This window comes from Rhyacophila brunnea, unplaced genomic scaffold, assembly GCF_057557595.1.
Source record: "Rhyacophila brunnea isolate RB1 unplaced genomic scaffold, BYU_Rbru_1.0 scaffold_10, whole genome shotgun sequence".
In the NCBI taxonomy this organism is placed as follows: domain Eukaryota; kingdom Metazoa; phylum Arthropoda; class Insecta; order Trichoptera; family Rhyacophilidae; genus Rhyacophila; species Rhyacophila brunnea.
In genome coordinates, this window is record NW_028232752.1 from 41,327,562 (window position 1) to 41,353,686 (window position 26,125).

The window sequence follows — 26,125 nt, forward strand, 5'->3', positions numbered from 1 at the left end:
TGCAACGCTTCTCGGTTATCCAATAGTAAACTTTTGTGTTTAAAGTGTATGAATTGCTTTCAGAGTGTCTTCCCCATTTCTAAACTACCTGAAGTTATGATGTTTTGTAAAGCTGAAATACTTGCGTTTATAACCGACAATTTGATATTCCATACGCCGAATACTCTTTCTAATCCAAAGTGAGTAATTTATTTTGCCATTTATGTATGTTCATCATGATAATATTACATATTAATGTTTTGTGTATTACGAGGGTGGGTCAATAAGTCCTTAGAAAAGCCGACAGGTGGCGCGACTAGTACTGCAAGCGGTTTGTTTTCATGCAGCGGCACTACCGATTCAGTATGCTGCGAAGTTTCAATCAGATTGGTCGGGTTGTTGTGTGTTTCTCGTACATTTAAAAAAAAAATTTGCTTGTGGAAAATGGAAAAATGGAAAATGGAGAAAATTGAGTTTAGAGTTGTTATTAAACATTTTAATATAAAAGGGTTAACAGCAAAGGAAATAAAAAATGAGTTGGATTTAGTTCACGGCATATCTGCTCCTTCATTTGCAACTATTTATAACTGGTTAAATGAATTTCAACGTGGTCGTACATCAACAAAGGATGAACCACGCTCAGGACGTCCTGTAGAGGTGACTACACCAGAAATGATCAATAAAATCCACGATATGGTGTTAAGTGACCGAAGATTAAAGTTGAGTGAGATAATTGAGGTTACAGGGATCTCAAAAGGTAGCGTCATTTCTATTTTACATGACAAATTGGGCATGAAAAATATTTCTGCAAGATGGGTGCCGCGTTTGCTCACAGTCGACAATAAACGCAGTAGGGTGGTGGCCTCTAAAGCCCTGTTGTCGCTCATGCAACGCAATCCGGATGAATTTTTTCGTCGCTTTGTGACTGTAGATGAAACATGGATACACCACTATACTCCCGAGACGAAAGAACAGTCAAAGCAGTGGATTGCGAAGGCAAACCATGTCCAAAGAAGACGAAAACCGTTAAATCAGCTGGTAAGGTTATGGCTACTGTATTTTGGGATGCACGTGAAATTATTTTCGTTGACTATTTGGAAAAAGGAAAAACAATAACAGGGGATTATTATGCATCTTTATTGGACCAGCTAAAAAACAAAATTGAAGAAAAACGGCCTCATTTAAACAGGAAAAAAATCCTCTTTCATCAGGACAATGCCCGTGTTCACACATGTTTACGATCAATGGCTAAAATTGAAGAATTGAAGTTCGAATTGGTCGACCACCCACCGTATTCGCCAGATTTAGCCCCCAGTGACTTTTTCCTTTTCCCAAACTTAAAAAAATGGCTAAGTGGACAACGTTTTTTTTCAAATGAAGAAGTCATCGATCGGACAAATGCTTATTTTGAGGACCTTCCGAAAACTTATTTTTCTGACGGTTTAAAAAAAATTGAGAAACGTCTAACCAAGTGTATTGAGCTCCAAGGAAATTATGTTGAGAAATAAAAAAAAAATACAAAAATAAAACCTGTTTTAATGCTTTTTTCTAAGGAATTATTGACCCATCCTCGTACCTACATACAATTTTGTTTCAACAAAAAAAAAACATCTTGAGATCGAAAAAATATTAATTCCTAGATTGGGTAAAATAAATGAGTTGTTTTTGGTGTTCATACTCTGGAACTTGGTGTGAATTCAACCTAAAAAAAAAAAATTACATCCCGCGACATTTTTATTACCATGTGGTCATAACGTGGTTAGTAGATTATAAGGTTGGTTATGTACAAAATTAGAGATTGGGTTTTACACTTGATTCCATTTTGTAAGTTTGCTTGTGTTATTTGTTAATAAAAAAAAAATGGCGCCTGGTGTAGATGTTTCGCTTTGATTTCTTATGTATTGTTATTTGTGGGTTAATGTGATTTTTCAACTGAATAATGAATGATTCATTGTGAATTTGAACCAACCTTGGAGTTATGTAGTTTCTGATAATTACTGCTTGTAATGCCATTTAATACTCCCAAATTTATTTTAGAATGTTCACAACTGAAGAATGCGAATCAAAATATGAACGGGTGATCATCGGGAGCCTGCAAGGGTATGCGCTATTCATAAATCATTTACCTGAGGCACAGTTGGAATGGCTGTGCACCGAACATGTCAAGATATTGGAAAACAACAAGTTCTGGGCATTGGGAGCCAGTCAATCACCACAAATCAGGTTTGATTATGATGAGAGACAATATTATAGATTTTTAGGTTAAAAAAACAAACAACAGCACTATGAAACCCCTTTATGTATAGCAAACATCTAATGAATTAAACAAAATATTATGTTGAAAGAATTATATTTCTGAAAATATTACATAAGTATTTTTTTTGCACTCACGATGGCTGAGTTGTCAACATTTTGGGTACCTACAGTAAACCGGGTTAATACGAATAGGTCAATTCTCCTTTAATCGAAATTTTCGTGAAAATTCATAAAATTTATTTTGTAATTTCGAACTAGAGTGCGAAAATTATAAGTTGAAGTGTCATGGCCGCCGTCGTGGCACTGCGATATATTATGAAAAGATTGTCAGTATTGTAGTTCTCGAAACGGCCACGCTTCACGTCAAACTTGCCGCAGTCTAAGTAGGTAACAAATTGGAATAAAAAACTTTTTTTTTTAAGTTTTACTGTTTTTTTTGCCATAAAATTTGTATAATTCGAATTTTCTTTCGATTTTCTGTCCCGTTGACTTAGAATTAACGGGGTTTTACTGCACATAGTTGATAGGTCTGTCACATTTATTCACTTGTTTGATCGGAAATATGATGGTAAAATTATAAATCTGTCAATTGATAAGTGGGAACCACATTTCAACAAATTTGATCAACTTGCAAGCTGAATTTAACGAAGTTAAGGGTCATTTCTACTTTTAGTCATTCAATATTCGAGTTAACTGGTTGCCTAGTCGAGTAACCGAGGTGATCATCTCGACAACTCGTATCGGTATGTCAAACTTGTCTGGACTTGCACATATTTTTTGACACTTTTAGTTTATAAATAGTGTTTATTATGCTTTTTCAGCAATATTTCAACTTTACTTAACGTCATCTTAATTATGACTATCGATTGAACTTAAATTAATATTTCGGAACATTTCTTTCAATTTGTTGTTCAACATTCAACTGACCGTTGACTGACAAAAATCGCCATGTGACAACACGGCATAGGGTTGCACGAAAAAAATTCCAAATGCAGTGTGAAAATAAAAATAAGAGATTATGATTAGCTTGAATTTAGTACAGTAAAAATGTTAAGTTGGCACACCATATGACGAAAGGCTTATCAACCCAAGGTCATCTATTGTAACTCTTGCATTGCCAGGGAATTTTGGATTGTTTCACGAGTGGACAGGTTTGACGTAATGGTGTCTCATAGCAAGCGAGAGCTGATTTGTTCTCTATTATACTGCAGTGCTTTCCAATTAAAATCTTGGGTTACTCCACAGACTATTTGAAGGCTGATACAAACCATGAATGATATTTAATATCCATTACTCCATTATATAGCTGCTATCACAAAAATGTTGACATGCGGATGCGGCAGGTGATATTGTATCTTTTTATTTCATCAGCATATTGTAGCAGTTATTGGGATAACCTAAATAAATGAAACATTGAAAAGTGATGGGGTTATTTAACAAATGAAATATAATCCTCTTTTGATTGAGTTTACATACGTGTTTCAGAAAATAAAATTCTGTTGGATGTTTCTATTACACTTAGAACTGGATGCCATGCGGTAATTGGAAGTCTGTGTCAGCGGTTAGGCAGTTGGTTCGGTGAAAAGTACGGAAGAAAGGCCACCCAACTGCTTTTGAAGAAACTCAACGAGAAAGATTCCCTCGCCGCTTCATCCCTTTGGGAGAACTCCATCTTGTTGATGGCGTCCATTCCGGTAAATATCATAAGTCTGCGATCAATTTGATAATATTAACAATTACAGTAAAACCTCGTTAATAATAATAAGAACACAGATAATTCAAAATTTGCCGGAATTCGAAATTTTCGTGAAAAAAAAGTCCCTAGAACATTATTTTCATATAAAAACATACCTTTAAATCGAATTTCGTAATTCGAAATTATTTCAGAGTCCTGGCATATAAAAATATTCAATAAATCGTAATAAAGTACACTATTTCATGAGCCAGTCATTGAAAATTGTGACAGACTTTTCTTAAAACATCATAAATTACTTATTTTAAGAAGGTAATAAAAATAATCTTGACATGACCTATTGACACACACAAACCGGAAATTTGGTCGACACATCGATGATCGTAAACGATATTAATGAAAGTCAAAAATTTTTTTCAAAATTTAAATATTATTCCCCCATACATTTCATAATTCGTAATTCGAATTTTTTTTCAATTTTCGGTCCCATGGAATTCGTATTACCCCCTTTACGACGACCGTATTCCAGTAGGATACAGCTAGTAAGTAACAAGTAGGCGACCGTATAGCGGTCAGATACGCAAACCTTGACCTGTGGATAACGCAAGAAATATTTTTCATGCGGCATTGAGAATTTTATTATAATAGCCCGATCCATCCGCCTACTTCCACCTATATAACTTTGTCAAAAATATGTGGTTTTAACTTCATAAAGATCGATCTTTCGAACCCTCTCGATCTATTGAGATTCGCCGGGACGAATGCATCAGTTTAAATCTACGCGGTATTTTACAGCGCCTGCGCTCTAGGTATACAAAATATTTTCATTCGAGTGTGCGCCGAGTCATTTACCGTGTAAAGTTGAATATTCACCGTGATCTTTACAACACCATGTTTGCAGGAATAAAAGACAACCAAAAAGCCGAACCAAAAACAGAAATGTGTCGTCGTAATATTTCTAAATATGTACTTGAACTTGTGTTCTGGATTATGTCATTTATTACTCATGGTCATGTGTCACCCCAGTTAATATGTAGTAAAGATGCGTCCACACGGAACGAAGAAATTTAATATATTATTATATTTTAGTTATGGCGATTGCAAGTTTTACCAATAAATTACGAATTACTATGAAGGAATATTTATAAAACGTATAAATGTTTGATAAAAAAAAACACATGGGTATACAATATAATATTAAATATAAATCATGGAATATTGACTTTTCAACTATATTACATATTATTATCTTTGCATGCAATTTAATGTTTATAAAATTTTAAAACCTCACGCAAAAATTGTTTTTATAGCACTTGGAAAAAATTACGCAGATTTTACAAAATATATATTGCTTTTTTTTTATAAAACATAAAACGACAATCACTAACATAACACAATGCTCAATAAAACTGAAAAGTTTAATCTAAAAATCCAAATTTCACACAAAAAAAAACAAAAGAAATTATTATAATATTAATATGCGACACTATAAAAGCTATTATTTTCAATATTTTTAATGGCATTTTTAAGTGTTTCTAACATGAGTAAAATAAAACTAGTGACTGATTTATTAATTTTCATGGGCGCACAATCAAAGAGACGCATTTGAACAAGAGTCTTCGTCATCAAATATGGCTACATACTTTTTCGATGCTAGGGACTATGGGTGATTTTATTAAAGTAAACACAGCTAAATTCAACAATCAATTCTATTTTTTAGAACTTCGAACCTAATTTAGGCATGATAACAGTTATACCAGCTATTTTTAATTGCCGTATTTATCATAATGCAGTGAAGAATAGTATTTAGAAAAAATGTACCGCAGACAAGACTTCTTACGTATTGAAACGTCCGCGGCGGCCGGGTTAACGAGGTTTTTCTGTATTGTGCATTGAAGAAAAACTGACACAAACTGATGACATTTATAAGTGGTATGAAATTATTTGTCTAATAATCCTAACTAAAATTTGTATGGAAACCACTAGCACTGTGCTTCAATGAGGTAAAAATGATTCACTTTGTCTAAAAACCGGTGATAAGAGTCTTTTTATCAAATTAATTGTATTTTTGTCATTCAGGAGTGGTGGACGTTTGTAGACGTGGAGAAAGAAGTGCTGGAGGGTGCATGCGAGTGTCTCTCTGGAGGGGGGTGGGGCAGCGCAGGGCGGATCGCCCCTCTCATGCTCCCCCTTCTCGCTCAATTCTCATCCCGAGTGTCTACACAATTCTATGACGCGTTCTTTGACTCCATTCTTAAAGGGTGAGCAATGCAAATGCCATTTCAACATTCTATGATTAAAGTTGATATTAGGTACCTACCCAAAGTTTGGACAATGGCTTTGAGCAGTGTCAATCCGTGGGTAAAAATTTTCGGATATTAAGCAAATGTTTAAATATTTACATCTATTTATACATCAAATATTATATTATATACGCCGTATTGAGGGTTCGCACTGTATCTTTTTTCTGCGATCAAAAATTCTTAAATTGAAATGTACTCAAAAACACATAAAATAATATATTATGCATAATGAAACACAGGTTTAAAAATAATACAACTGTTTCAAATATATTACAGACATTGATTGAGTGATATCAAAACAAAATATTTTATTACTATAATTCAACTGAAATAACACAACATAATGTGTGCGCTAATTTGGTGTGGTCCAAAGTCGTGAGCTCGATAGAAAATGTATAATTTTGGCACGTCACGGCACAGAATAATAATAGTTTTCATCTGAAATGATGTTTCAATATCTTTTCAGGTTGGAACAGAGGAGTGTGGTATCGTCGAAATCAGAATGTACTGCGTGGCTTAGCGGCTTAGCCGAGTGTGTCCGCTACGTGTCCATGAACGCGCTTCAATCAGAGGGAGCCGTGCCTTCCCTGTCTAGAGCCGTGCGCCTCTGGCTAGAGACTGTCTCCCGCCCCCACATCTCCATCAATCCCTATACCCCCCTCAAACTTAGCACTCCTCATCTCTCCGCTTTGCTCCTGTTCTGGACTAAACGATCCCTCTCTTCCGGCGACCCCACCTTCTCCCAATTGATAAGGATCTTCTGGCAGAATGTTTCATTCTTGATCACGTCGCAAGTGGAAAAAATGCCACCCAATGAAATGGAAATTAAAGAAATAGCCGATGCCCACCGGGAACTACTGTTCGGATTGAAGAACATGACGCAAGCGCGAGCAAAGAAGGTTTCGCGTGTAAAATTCGATTCGGACCCAAATGAAAGTCAGACTCTCGATACTTCCACAGCCGGTCTGAAAAAACTTCATATTGAAACTTCGGAGAATGACGCGGAAGTAAAAGATAATTACAATCACCGATTGCGTGCCGTCGCTTATGACGCTTGCGCTGCGTATTTAATATACGCCAAGACAGCCAATCTGTCCGCTCCCGTCTTGACTCCTTTATATTCCCTCATGCACGAGTTCGATACACCTGATCTTTACATAGTTATGTTGAAAAAGATCATCGGAGGTCAGTCCTCAGATCACAGAATGGTGAATCTGTACACAAATTTACTCTTCGAGTGGCTGAAAGGTGACTCCATGAGATCGGTGGCGGTTGTCGATTTGATATTCGCTATGTTCAAGTATTTATCAGAAAATGACCAAAAAGATGTATTGAAGAGTTTTGATCAGGTTATAATTATTTCTATCAATTTTCCAAGGAAGTTATTGTAAAAATAATATTTTAATCAAAATTAGAAGAGTAGCATATAAAATACGCAACATAGTGCGTCGCCATGCTAGTACGGCCATTCTCTTTTTGTAGCTTTGAATTGTGGCTGCGCATATTCGTGGCCATATTGGCTGTAGGGATTAAAACACTGATTCTATCCACGCCCTTAAATATCCACAAAGTGGTGCAATTTTTTGAGTTAGTGATCAATAGTAATGTAGAATGTCACCAATCCGGCACTATCTAAATCCTGATGGTGCCGGATTACTGATTATGGTATGTATGGCAAACTGGAATATAAAAAGTTATGAAAATGATATATTTCTTGCGTGTGAATTTGAAAAATCAGTGTTTTTCTATTGTTTACCAATATAATCTCTTATTGATGATTGTTTTCTCACACTCAAATCCTGTTTAAAAACACTCCTGTAATTTATGTAGAGCCAAAATATCCTCGGATAGTGCCGGATTACTGGACTTACCGCACTTCTGAAGTATAATAGGTTTTTTATAAATTTAAAAGTATTATAAATGTCTTTTACAGCTACCACTGTCTGTTATCAAATGGTGTATCTCTCGTTGCTTGTCGTACCCCCACTCGACATGTCCAGCTGTCCGTGATTGGCTCCATTCCAATACGGTTAACCAATCATTGTTGACTATGAGTCATCTAGTGGTCAAGGAGGGTGACAGACATCACGCGACGCTGCTCAAAATGTGCTTTGCCCAGGACAACAACGAAGGTAGGATAAGATAGTAATGCTAGAAACCCATTACCGTCTCATCATGTGCTAGAACCTCCAGAATATTCAATAATAAAAACAGACAACCTACAAAATCATTGTGTCAACAATTATCTGTCACTTGTAGCTCCCTTCTATACCACTAAAAATGAAGATACTTTAAAGCATGTGACTCGGAAATATTTAAATCAACGTTATTTTACGCATGAGGTGACCTTAGTGTGCTTCTGACACTATGTATTCGTTTCCGGCTCAAAATGTGCTACAGGATTGGAGCATCTCTCTTGACATTTTAAATACTTAAACAACGTTGCACACATTTTACCCAAGGGCTGAGCTTACCGTAAACTCACATGATACGATCGTAATGTGTTTAATGTAATTAATGTAATCATCCAAAAACACAATTTATCGGTTGAAAAAGTTTTGTCTGAATTTGACCAGTCAACAGTATTCAAACCTGTAACCCACTGAACAATATCAGTGTTAACTATGCTTTACAGTGGATGAAATTATTAAGAGCATACTTCAGTGAAACGGCAAATAATTTTCAACTATAGGTGCGACGAAATTTCGGACTGGCTGCCAATCGGAGAGCGAAAGGCGAGCTGTGAACACGTCAATTTGTTTTGTGATGGCGTCGGGGGAATTAATTCTTAAATTGTGTAAAGATGAAAAACGTATCCCATTTACTTGAAAAAGAAAACATGTCAATGAATATATTATTATTATTACAAATAGAGCAATAAACATAACACTAAATGGACGCATGTTGAATTTTTATGAAAAATTATGTTTTGTTCTGCACGTGTCGTTTGCACATTCTTCGCGTCGCGCAGTCACGATTGTTTTAGACCGTGCCCCAGCTGAAGTATCTTCTTATATCTTATATCTCTTAATTAATTACATCAATTTCAAATGTGTATTGTTTGACACCAATTAATAATATTGAAGAAAAGTTACTAAAGCCTCAATTACATTGAGCTTCTTTACGAGCTGTTTATTGGCGAATTTAAAAGCGGGCGATTCAGCTACTGCGATTTGATGATTACACACAAAACTTTCTATTCGTTGAGAAGCCACAAGCCAGCGACTATTTTGACGGAACGTAGTTCGTTTTTCTACCGGGAGGTTGGTACTGCGCTCTACTGCGCAGACGCAGTAGGCCCACACGCCGGCGTGTTGCGTGTAAAGTTGACCGGCTTTCAACTTTTCTCGGTAGAGTGTTTACAACCTGCTTATTAGCTTATTCGATGATTACACTGGGCGACTTTACAGGCAGATTGTAAATTCGCCAATAAACAGCTCGTAAAGAAGCTCAATGTAATTGAGGCTTAAGGATAATGATTAATCAGCTGCAAGTCATTTCACAATGCATATTTGTTTGTTGCGTGTTTACACTTATCGTTTAAGATTTATTTGTCACGCTCATAATCAGATAGATATCGACTGTGGAAAGGAAAAGGGGCGTAAGCCTCAGTTTTTGCAAAGTGGGTTTTATTTGTTATTAGCAAAGTATTCAACTCAATACATGGTATGCCCAAAGGATTTAAGCTGCAAATGACGAATTATTATGAAAATTTAGCTTTTAGTTTTTAGAAATGAAGGGCGTGTGAATTTTACGTCCAGGAAAAGGGGCTCAAACCACGTCAATGACATTATAAGTCGTTAAAGCAATCTTTTGTGGTAAGGAAAAGGGCGGTAAGCAACTTAATCCGTAAATGTATGAGGATAATGGCAGTTTTACTAAACGCTGACCGCCGGCTGGCTTAGGTATGAACCATAATGAAGATTAAGCCATCTAATAGTTTCGCCCGCTCGTTTGACAGTCCAACACGTTTTTCGACACTCTCTCCATTAAAATTCATTTAAAGTATACTAATCCAGTGAAAATGGCAATAGAAAGAAGTTAAAATATTCTTAAAATGTGTGGTGTTAACATGGATGGAATAAACAACACAAAGAAAAATGGTAAGACCTTAAAATTACGCCTTGAAATTTTTATGCCGCACAAGTGAAGCGTCATCGTTAATTCTCTGTAAATTGTTATAAAACATTATGTTACAACTTATATTGTGTCTTAATCATTGGTTAATGATCTCTTGTTCATATTAGATGATAAAATTAATAAAATATTTGCTATATTTACTTCAAACACCGCCGTGCGGTTTATAGGTTATGTGACATGTCAAACACAATTTTATACTGAACTTGGTCCTATGTACGCTTATATTTACGATTAAAATCATTGTAATGGACAAAAATTATAATTATGCACCGTATTATTTATAGTAATAACATAAATCTCGAGTAAAATGCGTTTTGTTTTAATTTGTTGTCAATAGCCACTGATCACAGTGACAAGTGATTGTCAAGAACCAAATACATCCGCAAATATTGGTTATTTGTTATAATTATTGTAAATAACTAAGATTAGCTTGAATCAATATACTATATCTATATATAATAAAATATTTGCTATATTTACTATTATCATTATTACTATTATGTAATGATTATGTGTCATTTATGGTTTAATAAAATACTTTTTTTCTGAAAATAATAAATTATGATTGTTCTAATTTTAAACTTAATATAATTAAACCATAGGAAATGAAAAAATATTAAATAAACACCTAGTGAAACACTATAAAGAAATACATTCCCAAGAATTTAATTATAAATAGGTGTGAAAAAAGGCTATTTGCTGCGTAAGTCCACTGTATTTTATGAATACGACATTTGAAATTGGTAAGGAAAAAGGATGTTACCATCATTTTTTACGGTTTTTCTCTAATAACTTACGTAATTAATGTCAGATTGGGAAAATAATACACCAAATTATTAATCATTATGCACTTTAAGTCTGTGTATATTTTTTATTTTGATTTTGACAGAAAATCATTGAAAAAACGTTTTTTGCTCCTGTAAAATTTGCTTTGTGTGGATTACGCCCTTTTTCCTTTTTACAGTCGATATGTTAATGCTACTATAACGGTTACTAATAAAATATGATAATATCATTACCATTTTAGGTTATTTTCTTATTTACATGTTAACTTGAACTGTCATTGGCTGTCATTGAGTCTATAGACTAAAATATAATGCAAATTCTTACGCGATTATAAAATTTTCGGACACCGTTCGGAGAATCATGCTTACTTTTCAAGATATTTCGCGTTTTCAAGCAAGTTTTCATATTTTATGATATGTATTGCTTATTTCAAAAATTGGTCTCCTGAGCAGGCCTCTTTTTTACATAACATTACATTCATAGTTATTCAATGCTGCCAAATTTTCAGATTCAAGAAGCAAAACTTCACAGAGCGGCCGTTTCTAAAGTAGAAGCTGGAGTGCTTGTTTCTTGTGCCTTGGTCTGAATCAAATCTTCGAAAATATAGTATTTAACAGTGATAATATTGAAGCTGATATTAACTCCTGTCTGTCTGTGAAAACAATTTATTGTGAAATAAATTATAAATAGTTTACGAGGTTGTCGACTTTTTCTTAGGATGACATGGCTTAACCCATCGCGCCCTATCCTAATTTGGCGCCGGTGTTACAGGATGCAGGACATGACGAAAATCAAAAAAAATCATATTTTGATTTTTCTTAAAGTTGAAATTACTTAATAATATATGTAGCTATCATTTTATGATGTTAGTTATATACAGTCCAATATATTTTTTTAGAAATATTTGATATAAAATCTATTTTTATTTAAATTTGTCAAAATAATGATCAGTTCGCTAGGTATGAGGTGTTTGAGACAGTAAAAAACATAAAATGGCCCTCCATCTTCTAAATATCTTGAAGAGTATTTATATTTAGCTCCAATTTTAGTATATCTTCCTTTTATTATTTACTTCTATCATGGACTTTTTATCTATGTCATTTTGTATAAAAAAAGGCTAAAAAAACCCAAAAAACTAATTTGACATGTTTTTTCATTCCACTTATACACAAAGTTTACTTAAAATGTAAATACTTAATAGAAAAATTCAAAACCTATAAATATTTAAAAGATTTATTTGAATTGAATGAATAATACATGAGTTATATCATTCTTAGTAATCAGTGTGCCTTTTTAAGTGATCCTGAAAAATTAATTCGGTCTGGAATGGGTTAAGAAAACCCCACCCCGAGTGGAGATAAGAAGGCAGTATCTTAAGATGTGGTCCGTTTGAATCTGATTTCAGAAATTCCGATCAGTCAGAAGACATGTTCAGAAATAATATCTATATTGGGAGGGTCGCTGTCTTTAGTTGACTCCGTCCACTTGGATATGTGCGCATCGTTTGCTTCACAATTGGCCGCATCAATGGCGGCCGATGATAAATGCACCGGCTACAATCAACTTTTATTGAGTTTATTTACACTCAACTGTAACGTGCAGGTAAAATGCATTTTATAATATAATTTTAGTATGTACATGTTGCTTCAGACTTTCACAGGCGTAGGGAAAACGTTATAATTGGTAATTTATAGTATCTCATTAATGATTAGATTGGAATTTAATTTCATAACGATTTTTATGATGCATATTTTACAAAGATCTATGAGAGGTGGATTGTTAATATAAGTATGTTTTTTCTTTCTTTCATAACAGGGTGGTACTGAAATTTTATCACAAGACACATGGTGGGAGGTGAACACTTCCTGGCAGGATGCTTTACCAAATCTCTCTTGGGAGAATTTGCTCTGGTTTGCAGAAAGTTCCACAGATGTTGTTTACAAAAAACTAGTAGAATTGTAAGTTCATTTATTAACCTTTCTAACGCGGCAACTGACTTTAGTCAGCCTATACGCGCAAGTCATTCGCGCGTCAGCTGACTAAAGTCATTTCGATTTTCGTTTGCCTAGTACTGCTTTCGGCCAGGCGCGAAAAAATCTAATATTGATTTAATTTATTCAGAAATCATCCTTCTCTTGACATCTGTCAATGAATAGCCTAAACTTTTGTTCTATCTAATTTAAATAAATATTTTTCGGGAGCGTGTCTTGGATAAAAAAATATCAGTCATCGGGCCAATTCAAACTTGCCGGGTATATAGTGTCTTATCGCTTCTTAGTGCATGTGCGCCGAAGATATTTGACTGACGCGTTTGTAGCGATACGAATTCGCGATATAATATGTTATATTGTTTTTTAGTGATTGAAAAACTAATATATAGAATATTCGAAAGTTACATTGATCAAAGTGAATTTACAAAACATTTTACAAAAGGAATGCTTTTTGAGATTGCATTCATTCGTCTACCTGCTAGTATATTATCCGCGAGTTAATAGTTTCGGAAAATAATTTGAACAAGGTGTAATTTAAATATAAGAGTCCGCGATTCAATATTTCTCTTTGTTTATTGTTGATTAACATTTTTAAATACTATTTTCTGATTATACTAATAGGTAAAACGGACAAAAGTTGTTTATTTACCTTAGTTATCAGTCATTTATAAAGAAAAGATATGTTAAGTGAATAAACATTTTCACACAATTGAAAATTTCTGTATCGGAAAAATTAAAAACATTTTGTGATAGCATATTGTGTGTGGTCGATATTTTGTAATTATTTTAAAATGGATATCCCTGGTAATTTGAGCGATGAAATGGGAGAAGCAATTCATGATCCTGATTCAGATTATGAATTGAGTGAAAATGAGTACTACGATGATTCAGATACTTCCAGTGCCCCATCAGAAAGTGCTGCTGCCGCCGCCTCAAATTTAAATGTAAATCGTAATGTTGACGATCTGTCTTCGTGGACTACTGGACCTTTCATACCAGTTGTTCACGAATTTGATGATTTCTTTTCTGGAGTCACACAAATTTATCAGATAGCTCTAAAGAAATAGAATTTTTTGAGCATTTTTTGAATTCAAATATAATGGACAGAATCGTAATCGAAACAAATAACTATTATACAGAAGACATTAGAAGACAAGAACCATCGCCGAAATCACGAATGCATAAGTGGGTCAACACAGACGTCCCAGAAATGTACATTTTTTTTGCTGTAAGTATGTTGATGACTAGAAATCGTCACATCACAATAGAGGAACATTGGTCAACCGATCCACTCTTATCCAGCCAAATGTTCGGGAAAGTAATGCCAAGAGACAGATATACTTTGCTTTTGAGGATGTTGCACTTTTCGGATCCCAATACTCAAATTCCTGGAGATAAATTACATAAAATTAAAATTCTGATCGACCATTCGAGAAATATTCAAAAAAACAATGATGCCGCACGAGAACTTATGTATCGACGAAAGCATAATTGTTTTCAAAGGTAGATTGCTGTTTAAACAGTACATTCCTTCAAAACGCCACCGTTTCGGCATAAAAATGTTCGTTCTTTGCGATGTGATGACTGGTTATATATTAGATTTCATAATATATTGCGGGGAAGGAACAGATATTGTCGATGAGCAGGGACTTGGCATTTCGGGAGCTGTGGTAACGACATTAATGAACGAATATTTCGGTAAAGGTCATACTATGTGGACTGACAACTGGTATTCAAGCCCAGACTTATTTAAACATCTTCACGAAAAAAAAACAAATGCTTGCGGAACAGTCCGAAAAAATCGAAGAAATATGCCAACATTTAGGAAGCTCAAGAAAGGAGAAGTGGAGTCAAAAAATAGTAGCTCGCTATTGGCTATAAAATGGCACGACCGGCGCGAAGTCCATATGTTGACTACATTGCACAATGATTCATTTACACCCACAGGAAAATTCAATAGGCAGACCGGAGAGCCTATACTGAAACCTACATGTGTTATCCAATATAATAAATGTATGGGATCTGTAGATAAAGCTGATATGATGTTAAGTACACTAAGTTGTATGCGAAAATCAATAAAATGGTACAAAAAGGTGGCTTTCCATATCATAGATCTGTTTTTATTAAATTCATATATTCTGTTTAGTACTATCACAAGCAAAAAAACAGGTCTAGCTAATTTTCAGTTAAAAGTAATCAGGCAAATATTTGAAAAATATCAAGTTCCAGCCACATCCCGCGCACAGCAACCCGTCGACCATCCACTGCGCTTATCAGCTAGAGCGATGGCAAAGCATATGCCGGACATAATTCCTCCCGCAAATAAACGGATAAATCCTTGCAGAGCTTGTCATCTTTGTGCGAATACAAAAAAAAAGCCGAAAACCAAAAAATATTCCAGATACATGTGTTCCGAGTGTAACGTGCCATTATGCGTGTATCCGTGCTTTAGAGAATACCATGAAAAGGTGAACTATTAAAATATTTAAGTGTTTCAAAAATACTAAAATGACCTACCTACATATCAGACGATGTTGAAATTTATAAATTAATAACATTTGAAACTATGTGGATTATGTGTTCTGTTTAGTGAATAGTGTATTGTCATGTTATCAAAATAAACCATTCATATTATCAAGTGGGGTGTAAAAAAGGATTTCTCATAATTTATTAAGTGGTCTGGGATTACGGTTGCATTAACTCTGAAGTTTTGAACATAATTCTGTCATCGACGCACTTGTCCGGAGCCGACACGTCAACAAAATGGCGACTGAAATGTAAGTCACACGCTTTTTGTATAACGCGGCTTGTTCGTCATTCTTTATCATAATCAGGGCACAAATGTTTATTTTTAAGATCGTTAAAAATATTACGACTATTCATAATCACCGCTGAACACTTAAATATTTTTAATGACTGTATTTGTACATGTTTGACTGACATTTATTGTGATTTATCAATACTTGAAATCATGACGCGCTCTATTGTATTAAAGCGGTATTCTTGACGCTTTGAAAGGGTTAATATCAATAGAATAATAGCCCCACGGTGGCATAGTAGCTTCTGGCAAAATATACAAGTTGTTTTTTTTCAATCTGTGTTTGATCCACAGTGTGGACATAATGAATCAGGGGAATGACTAACAATCATTTACCTTAAATCCACATGGTCCACTTACAATTGAAATCATTATTATTTTGGATCAATCTATGTAGGGTTTGACGAGGATTTACCACTTCATGCTGTGGAGGCGTACAGATAAAAGGTACCCATATAAAAGGGGTGGCCAACTTTTTGTTCTTGTCATCGACTTTTACATAGAAATGAAGTCGCAAGGTACTTAGCAAGTCTGCATAATAAAAGAGCAAAGATTGCATTGATATCATTTTTCATTAGTATGTGTATTTTTATGGTTTTTGAGCCGACCTAGTCACAAGCAAATGGGTTATCAAATCTGTTTGAAAGAAACATAATTTGTAATATTTTATATTTCTATGTTATAGGAACTCGGATAGCTTAGATGTGGAGCTGGTAGACATCTTGGTTGGTTTAACAACGCACTTGATAAGTTCATGCGTCAACGTTGAAAGCGAAGTCGTCGCTAAATGGTCCAAGCTCTGTAAAATAATTAGAATTGTCCTTAAACTCGAGACTGAACACATCAAAACATGGCTTTCCAATGCGTACTTGATATCTCTGAATGCGGATGTTTTGAATGAGAAATTTGATTGTTTTGCCAACGGAAAATCTTCAGCTATGAATAGCATAATTGAAAATAGCAGCAGTAAATCTTATACTGATTTGGTTGAAGATGATCTTAAAAAGATGTTACGCTGGACTTTGTATTGTACAAAGATATTGGACAAGATCATTTTTCACCCGGAGAAGCCTGAAGTGACAGACGCGGAATGTGAATATGAACCGGAAGAGGATGTGACAAGTTGGCTCAAAGATATTATGTCATGCGATGAGATGAAGAATATTTTGTCCATTCAGCTGTACAATATATGTGTTGTAAGGACATTGTCTATAGAGTATCAAGCTGTAAGTTGAATGATTTTACTGTTCATTATAAAGAATTAACCACCTATGATAATATCCATAGTACACCGAAACTGCCATAATATTGCATTTCCATAGTACACTTTTATATGAAATAAAATTATTTTAAAAATCAAAAAAGTAATGTCAAAAAATGCGTTATTGTCTATAGATGTCATCGACACGAAAAAAAGATCTAAAAAATGGTTTCAAATCTGACTGAAGGGTAAATTTTCTTTTTAGGCTTGTGGCGAGCTGTTTGAAGCTTGCTACATTTGAACCTACAATGCAAAATGGCTTGCAGCTATTCTAACCATTAGCCTTAATGACTTTGATTTCACTTTAATATTATATTTAGGCTACATATTCATAGAACAAGATTTTTTTTCTTTGATTAAGACATCCTTAGTTTCACAAACATTTGAAATTATCCACGAGAAGAACACTCGACTCAGTAGTCCCATGAATCCCACTCTATCCAAGATATTTTATTGGATTTTTCTAAATGTATGGTGGCTGGGACATGTGTTCTGGATGCCGCCAAAGATTGCGACACTTTGTACCCTTGTGGTACAACCTCAAAGGTTCCGTCGTCGTGGCCGGCCCTCCCTCACCCTGCAGCCGTGCTACAAAAGCGATCTACGCGCTGTAGGTCTGGAATGGCGGGAGGCGCAAGAGTTGGCAATGGATCGATTAATTTATCTATGATTTTGCTTTTTTCATAACTTACGGTCTATTATCATTATACAATTATATTTTATTTGATTTCTATTCCCCTTTTCCAGTGGAGTTGGTACACTACATTATCAGAGTATTATAAATTAATTGAGAACACCATGACCCATGCGGTGACATCGTTGCCCGCTCAGCATTATGGCGCACTCTTCAATTACATCAAAAGTAAAGCGGACAATGAAGGAATGTACTGGTCCGTTTGTTTATATGTTTTGGATGATGGCCTGCGATCGGCCGCAAAGGAAAACACATATACTCTGAAGCGAGTCGCTGATGATTTTTCTGCAAAACTCCAAGCTACAGAAAATTTAAAAGAGCTTTTAACCGATGATAACTTTAATAACATACAGGTAATGAATTTTTTAAACAGAGTCCAAATTTAAATGACAATCAACACAAACGAGTAGGTTAATCTCATTTTTGTCATTCTAGTTCAAAATAAAAATGATCAGTGACCATTAGTCTAAAGTGAACTGAATATTATGGAGGTGATTGTCAACAAATAAAATAGATACACCTGATTTATCTTATATGACAGGCTTTTAGCTAAATTCGCATAGATTTGAGGTGTACACTTTCTGAAAGGCAATCGGGACCATTCATCGGTTGAACTGTTGATTTTAGGCAGTGTGCAATCAAAGAGGTGTCGGGTGATCAGTATGGAGCAGCTGAAACTGAATGTCGGCCTTGTTCGATTTTCATTTGTAAGGGTATCTCCATGAGCATACAAAAAAAATTAAACCTCATCGTATGTCAAAATATTATAAAACACAGACCTAACCACATGGTGATTACCAATTATTATGGTCGAAAAACATTTTATTCCTACTTAAAGTGTCGTGAATCTTCTAGAGAAATTTGGAGAGAATTCTGTGTAGTACAGTAAAACCTCGTTAGTAAGAACACTGATAATTCGAAATTTGCCGTAATTCGAAATTTTCGCAAAAAAAAATCCCTTGAACATTATTTTCATACAAAATCATACCTTTAATTCGAATTTCGTGATTCGAAATGATTTCAGAGTCCTGGCATATAAAAATATTCAATAAATCATAATAAAGTACACTATTTCATGAGCCAGTCATTGAAAAAAATTTTAAAACATCAAAAATTACTTATTTTATGAAGCTAATAAAAATAATCCTGACATTTTATGACCCATTGACACACACAGCGGTATGTCATCAGAGGCATAACTGCACTCCACTCAGAAAATTAATGAAAATCAAAAATTTTTTTTTTTCAAAATTTTATTATTTTTCCCCTATACATTTCATATTTCGTAACTCGAATTTTTTTTCGACTTTCGGTTCCATGGAATTTGTATTAACGAGGTTTTACTGTACGTTGCAATATATCATAAGCCGTGGAGATTAGAGGAAGAAACATGATTATAATATTATGTAATGCATAGTATGTAGCAAAATAGATATATTATGTATAACTATTATAACATTTTTAATTGCACGTTTTAGGTTTTGCTGAACGAATGCAAGTCTGCCAAAGAAGATCCTTATTATTTAAAAGTGACTGCCATGATTGCTCTGCGATCTATTTATCTAACATGTAATGAAAAGAAAACTGCAATCAACATAACAAAAGAGAGTATTATTGAATGCATGGATACACCTTTGAAAGGCTTGGCCGCAATTGTTGATATGTATTATCAATGCAAAGAACTAATGCTGTATGATATGTGAGTTTGTTTTTATTATATGACAGGCGGAAGATTAATCGAGGTGCTGGATTCTGTAGTGGTCTAAAACTACAACAATTTAATTTGCAGATACATATAGATTTATAAATTAACGGATGCCTAAAAATATAACATTATTTTTTCATTCACTCTATAATCCAATGTAAATTTTTGGCCACCTCAGAGAGACTTCTTAAGAGTTTTTTAACGAGAAATGGATGTCACACGCTCAACTGATTGGATTCACGCTCTGGATCCAAACACATTGAAAAATAATATATTATGTGAGTTTGCTAGAGTCTGGATTCAATCGCGATATCCACGACTTCGTAAGCGGACACATTTCTACTTGTACATCTTGAAACTATCCAAATTCTATAGAAATTCAAGAGTATTATAAATAAATCGACATCAACAAATGTGATATGTATAGGTTAGGGCTTTTAACTTATGATCTTTTTCCCTTATCGAAAAAAATCATATTCATTCAAGAATTATGCTAAGAAAAGGACAGATCTGCCAAACAAACAAAAGTCAGTCAAAAAGTGTTTTTAGTAGTAATTTATTGTATAAAAAATAGAATTCACTGATATTATTCTGTATGAAAATGATATATTTTTTTTATTAATTAACTATACAATGTTGTCAATCAGGTGATTTCATTTTCAGAGATTTTAGCTCATCGGACTGGAATGTAGTACAATGCAATACGTGTATAGTACATTTTCTGGTAGCTTCCATTGAACTGGTCGGCTGGGAATTGGAATCACTTCACTGGGACTTTATTACGATCTCTCTGTCGTCCCTCATGCAGTCGATGGAAAAGTCAAAACATTCTTGGTCTACAACAAAGGTTGGTAAATGTATACAGACTTTTCACCGGTCAGCATTTAGTTAGCATAGTCTGGTTGTTCTTCTTTAAGCCAACTGGATCCTGATGTCCCGGAAGGCTGCTTAATATCATCTACAAGGCGTACTCTGCAGAGTTATTAAATGCTGGTATTATTTGGGGGCAATGATTCTTTGTGGCACCAAGAGATGTCCGTATCATCACCATTAGAGCAAAAATCATTATCAGAAGTTATCAGGATTTTGGCTTATTTGCTCTGTTCCGCTTTATTGTCTCAACCTTGCTGGGTTAAAGAGTATTTTTCTGAATCCACTGGCATAGATATTTTAACTGCCATTTCTGCTAATGATGGTTTTTGGCTGAATGGTGACTAAATTAAGCTCCAATTTAGGAACTGAATAAGGAAGAACTCTAGTAGATGCATTAATGTTTGTTTACAGTTTGTTGAAATATTTTCATGAAATATTTATTCTTCGTTGATTTATCTTACTTTATAATAAATAATACTTACTTTCAGGTATCTCTCCTGGGCTGTGCGGTATTTAGATTATTCACGATTGTCGATAAGTTTGTGTTGAATATACCTGCAACAAGTATGGTGATAGAACCCACTCCAGCCATCGCGAGCCTTCCACAGGAATGGAATGATATCTTTGCACCGGATATAAATCTGCGCATGCTAGAAACCTTTATGGCTGTTTTCCGTAAGATATTGATGAATTTCCATTTTATCACCATGATAATGAACAAACAGTTGTTTCTAATCAGATGACTTAAGGGACATCATGTGCCGATTGAGATTTTATGATATTTTCAGAGTATAAGCCTGGACATTCCTTAAATGTCATAGAAAATCTATTTATATAATTTTGAAGCCCTATTATTTTTTTATATAAATTATGTTAAACATTCGATGACTGCATAAAGTATTTTTATTATAAAATAGTACATATTCTTTCAAACCTCCATCTAATGGTTTAAAATATATATCATATTTCAGTACATCTATGTGCCATGATTTTTTCACTTTTTTAAATTATTAATTTTTCAACGCACGCACAAAACTGTCAGTGAAATTGTTGTTTAACATTATATAGTCAAATATTTACAGTAGAAAATTATATATGCAATCTTTGTTGACCCAAATCTGACATAGATCTGACATGAATTAGACATTTTATTATTTAGGAAATGGGGACGATTAACACGTTTTAAGATAATTCCAAAGATACTGATTACAAGCCATGCCCTTTACCATTCAAATAATGACAAAATTTCGACTAATTCTGATTTCTTTATAATAGTTATCAACCTTAGAATGAGTGGTATTTTTTTGAAATCCGCCATATTTTTCGTTCCCTTCCATCGTCATACCCAGCGGTCAATCCACTTCAAACAGGCGTGGAATTCTCGATCGTCTGAATATGGTCTGAATTGTTACTTTTATTGCCAAAAAATAATGTAAACACATGGTATTGTGTTCATATAATATGTTTATAAAGGCTTGTATTTTCAACTAGAAAAAACATCAAAAACAAACGCATTTCTAAATTTAAAAAATATTATCTCACATTTCGACATCAAAATGAATTGTTAATAAAGTTAAATTTAATTATTACGTACTTTGAATATGACAAGGATTTTTATTCAAAAAAATCATTTGATTATCATATTACATTTTTTTGAATTCGCATAAATAAATTGTGCTTTATTTTTTGTGGGCAATTATTATATAACAATTTTTTCATAAAATAATATCTTTTTCACTTTAAAATGCAGTTCAATAATAATTTTCGTAGTTGCTTTTTGAAGGAAAACATAAAAAATCTTGTACACACTTGCCCTCTTAAAAAATGATTGTTATTTTTCATATCTGTGAAATTAGTGAACATAGAATAGGTCAGTTTCCCACGATGTCTGGCGATTACCAACTGTGTTTTCATCTTTCAAGTATCTTTTTATATTATCTACCAAACATAGCATATTATACTTATTCCACATAATTTAACAAAGATCAAGACCAGTTTTCTCCACTTGGCAGAACATTCTCAAGACTAGATTGTGGTTGTAATAATTACAACATTAATTATTAATACTATGTTTTTCCACCATTGACAGCATTGACAGTTATACGTTGACATTAAAGTGGCATTAGCCAAAAGTTAAATATTAGCTGCCAAGCAAAGGCATTCGGTCAATCACAATCAAGTACATAATTTTCTGCTTTAGCTCAGTACCTAAAATGCAATTATTATGGGTTCAAGTCCCATTTGGTACAATTTTTTTGTTTCTGCCGGTTACCAAAAATTATATGTACAATAATGAGTGGATGTTATATTAACACATTTACGGGGAATGGTTGTCAGCCGTTCGCCTGACCCATTGGGTCCATGTCCTCGTTCCCGATCGAATAAGTTAAATAACCTTATATATTTTCAGGTGATTGTCTATCATCGACCAAACTATTTTCGAGGGACGTATTCTACCTGGGTGCTCTATGCGATGCAATCAATGCTTTCAGTTGGAAATACATCGCGAGTAATAAGGATTCAACGAAATATCCAATGGACACACTCGTTGAAATTTGCCTCGCATTATTGAGCACGTCAACTCACCACATCTTTAAATTCATAGCGCACAAATTGTTAAAGAAAATCACACCTATGTTGAAAATGGCTGATGGTGAGTTTGATAAATATGTTATAAAATTTGATAGTCATTAATTGCTATGATAATTGATAACTTATGACAGTGATTCAAGGCAGCGATCACCAAATTCACCATGGTCACCACCTTGAAGAGGTCAACAAATTATGTATCTAGCCTCGCTGGTAAAACATAAAAAATAAAGCGAGTGATGAAATCAAACACAATCATTGCTAATAGTTGGTTCTATTGCCTGCAAATCGAAAAGAATTATCTAGAAAAACCAAGATATGTCTGTACAAAACTCTGCGGTTGAAATGTGGACCTTGTGCGTCACTGATGGATAGTCAGGAACTGGGTGTTTGAGCGCAGATCAAGGTCTATTCAAAAAGATTCTTGTTCCTATTTCTCAAAATGGAGTATGGCGACTTTGTCTTTTATCTAGATTTTTGTCAGAGGAAGTATCTCTTTACACATTCAAAATAAATATTCACATCAATTTTATTTTTCTTCAGAGGCCATCTTTTCGTCTACATTCCAAGAAGACTCAGCTGTTCCATTGTCTCTCTCTCTCCATAAAATGGTACCAACTCTATCTTTACTGGAAGCCTCAGTACAAGATTGCCTAAACCCATACAAGTAAGTAGATATTTTTCTGTTTACCGCTACATCACTACTTCAGAAGAATCTTCACCGAAATGCAAAGGGTTTCGATTGTATATTGTACATATTTTCTTATAACAAATGTCTAATAAATAAAACAAAATTGATTCTTTTGAAAGATTCTTGTTTTGTTCAAATCTTCAGAGGGTTTTCAAATGAAATATCAAAAGTTTGCATCAAAATATTAATTTAATAAAAGCGGGAATCAACTTTTTATCACTACTCACAATATCATTAAACTATTTATTTAAGTTTTTCGATTTTTTCTTCGCTTAGAATTAGCTTGTTGATATATAAATTTTTGCAATTTGCTGTGATTATTTATTCTAAAAATACTGTACTGCAAAGTGTCAGATCGGTGAAACAGGCTACGCCTAGCATAGATGCGGAATGTCGGCTCTGTATCACATGTTTTCACGCATTTGAATGTAATTATGTAGAATACTAAAATTACAAGACTTACAAACTCTATGCTTGCACTCTAAAATGAAAATTTGTTCCAGCATGAAAATAATAATAAAAACAGAATATTAGTTTAAACTAAGCAGACAAAAAATTTAAATTTTCCAAAAACCATCTTATAACTGTGCATTTTTAGTCATACATTCACTTCACTGGTGGATTATGTATACCAACTGAGAAATTCAGTTTCATTAATGAACGTCACTACATTCTCTGCAGTGTTCATTTTGTGTTTGTTAAAGTGTTTCAAATATGTATACCGATGTTATAATTATAGCAGTAACTAATACTAAACCAGTAAAGGGCGGCATTTCGAATCTGTTTAATTATGCAACTTTGCCTAGGTATGTCACTGCATACTGAATAATACATCTATTTTGTCATTTACCCCTCCAGATCGTAATATGTTTCAGTCAAGTAAGTGTTCCCAGAGGTTTTACAAAACGTTTCAGAGGTTCTGCTATAACCATAATACCATTCGCATTAAACACGGGAAATTAAGATAACGAAATGTAGAATAAAAATTATAATAAGTATTTGAAAACCACTTTAGGAAACACTCTCCTAGATGGATCAAGCAAATGGGTAGCAACCAATCCTCTCAAAAATCCTTTTGATATAGGTCTTACATCTGAAATATAAATGATGATTTATGTCTTTTCATTATTATTTTTACAGAGTCGGAGAAGACCACCCAGTTTTGTTACCGCACACGGAAAGTTACAACATTGTTTTAGGTTACATATTCCTGTGGGAGACCTTGTTGGATATCACCCAGGAATCGGCTGCTTGGCTGCACCATCAATACACCGAACTGTTCCGGTAAATAGTCCTAAATTATTGTTATCGAATATGCCAATACTTTTTGGCAAGTTTCATTGGAATGAGATTTGTTTCGCATTCTGTTTGCAGGGAAAGTCAATATGTGGATCATTTGGTGCAGGTGCTCTTTCGGCTTTTACCTTCAGAACTATTATCCCAGTCAACAACGTCAGGTCCTTCTAATTACTTCAAGACTCAACCTGAACTTCATGCTAAAGGTAAAATAAACTCAGACTAATTCCATGTGAAATTCATCTCTGGTAATTCCATGTAACATTTAAAAAAAATCAATCGACTATTAATTAGGAATTTGTTTGATTTTACTGAAAGTTGCGCAAGAAAGTATAAAATATTGTATTACATAGTGTTTTCAAAGAGTTTAGGCTATAACAGGAGGGAGTCTTATTTCTATTACGGCATATGGTGGTGATTCCTTAACCGGTTCTATGCCTTCAGTGAGTTTTCTCGCTCTATGAGGCCGTGATCATCAGGCCGCATTTACAAATTTTGTGAGTTATCTCGTCCGACTTGCAACTCAAATTACTAGCCACTGTCGATTGATTTGCTTAATCTAAAAAATTAAACACACAGTGACATCTGTTTGAATAATTATGAAACACTAAGTCACAAAGAATTATGAAAATTATCGGTATTACAACGATTTTAGCAAGAGCTTCACTCTACATTCAACGTGTATCGTTATTGCAGGGTTATCACACTATTTAGAATAAACGGGAGGATTCCCCTAGCTAGAACATTTTTCGTCGCAGTGTATCTATTATTACTTACGTGGGTGAAATATTGTGGTTTTATAGTCTATTTCTTTCCTGTGTGTTTTTAAATCATTAGCTGTGAAAAGAAAATTGCATATTTAATAATTGACAACATTATTACGGAATTCTTGTTTTATATCTGCGATTGTGTAGTTCGTAAGACTTTAGAGTATCAGGATAAAGTGTACAGTATTAAGTTTTTTTGTCTATGTTTTTATATTATTATCCACTTAAGAAGTGAAGTGTCTGCGGCCTTTTTTACTTTACGTCGTAAACTTCTGGGCGAAGA

At 34.1% G+C, this 26,125-nt stretch overlaps 1 protein-coding gene across 1 annotated transcript in view; it reads left to right on the top strand.

Annotated features, from left to right (window-relative positions):
• Ltn1 (E3 ubiquitin-protein ligase listerin) overlaps nucleotides 1-26,125 on the top strand; it is a 41,453-nt gene that overhangs the window by 8,908 nt on the left and 6,420 nt on the right. Inside the window, exons 5-21 of the mRNA XM_085954256.1 lie at nucleotides 64-179; nucleotides 2,017-2,202; nucleotides 3,758-3,929; nucleotides 6,008-6,189; nucleotides 6,698-7,580; nucleotides 8,165-8,363; nucleotides 12,563-12,759; nucleotides 12,973-13,115; nucleotides 16,652-17,192; nucleotides 17,975-18,274; nucleotides 19,400-19,620; nucleotides 20,290-20,473; nucleotides 20,988-21,174; nucleotides 22,910-23,152; nucleotides 23,632-23,755; nucleotides 24,920-25,063; nucleotides 25,154-25,281. Coding sequence (XP_085810382.1) covers nucleotides 64-179; nucleotides 2,017-2,202; nucleotides 3,758-3,929; nucleotides 6,008-6,189; nucleotides 6,698-7,580; nucleotides 8,165-8,363; nucleotides 12,563-12,759; nucleotides 12,973-13,115; nucleotides 16,652-17,192; nucleotides 17,975-18,274; nucleotides 19,400-19,620; nucleotides 20,290-20,473; nucleotides 20,988-21,174; nucleotides 22,910-23,152; nucleotides 23,632-23,755; nucleotides 24,920-25,063; nucleotides 25,154-25,281 — 4,150 coding nt within the window. The remainder of the gene's footprint in view (nucleotides 1-63; nucleotides 180-2,016; nucleotides 2,203-3,757; nucleotides 3,930-6,007; nucleotides 6,190-6,697; nucleotides 7,581-8,164; nucleotides 8,364-12,562; nucleotides 12,760-12,972; nucleotides 13,116-16,651; nucleotides 17,193-17,974; nucleotides 18,275-19,399; nucleotides 19,621-20,289; nucleotides 20,474-20,987; nucleotides 21,175-22,909; nucleotides 23,153-23,631; nucleotides 23,756-24,919; nucleotides 25,064-25,153; nucleotides 25,282-26,125) is intronic.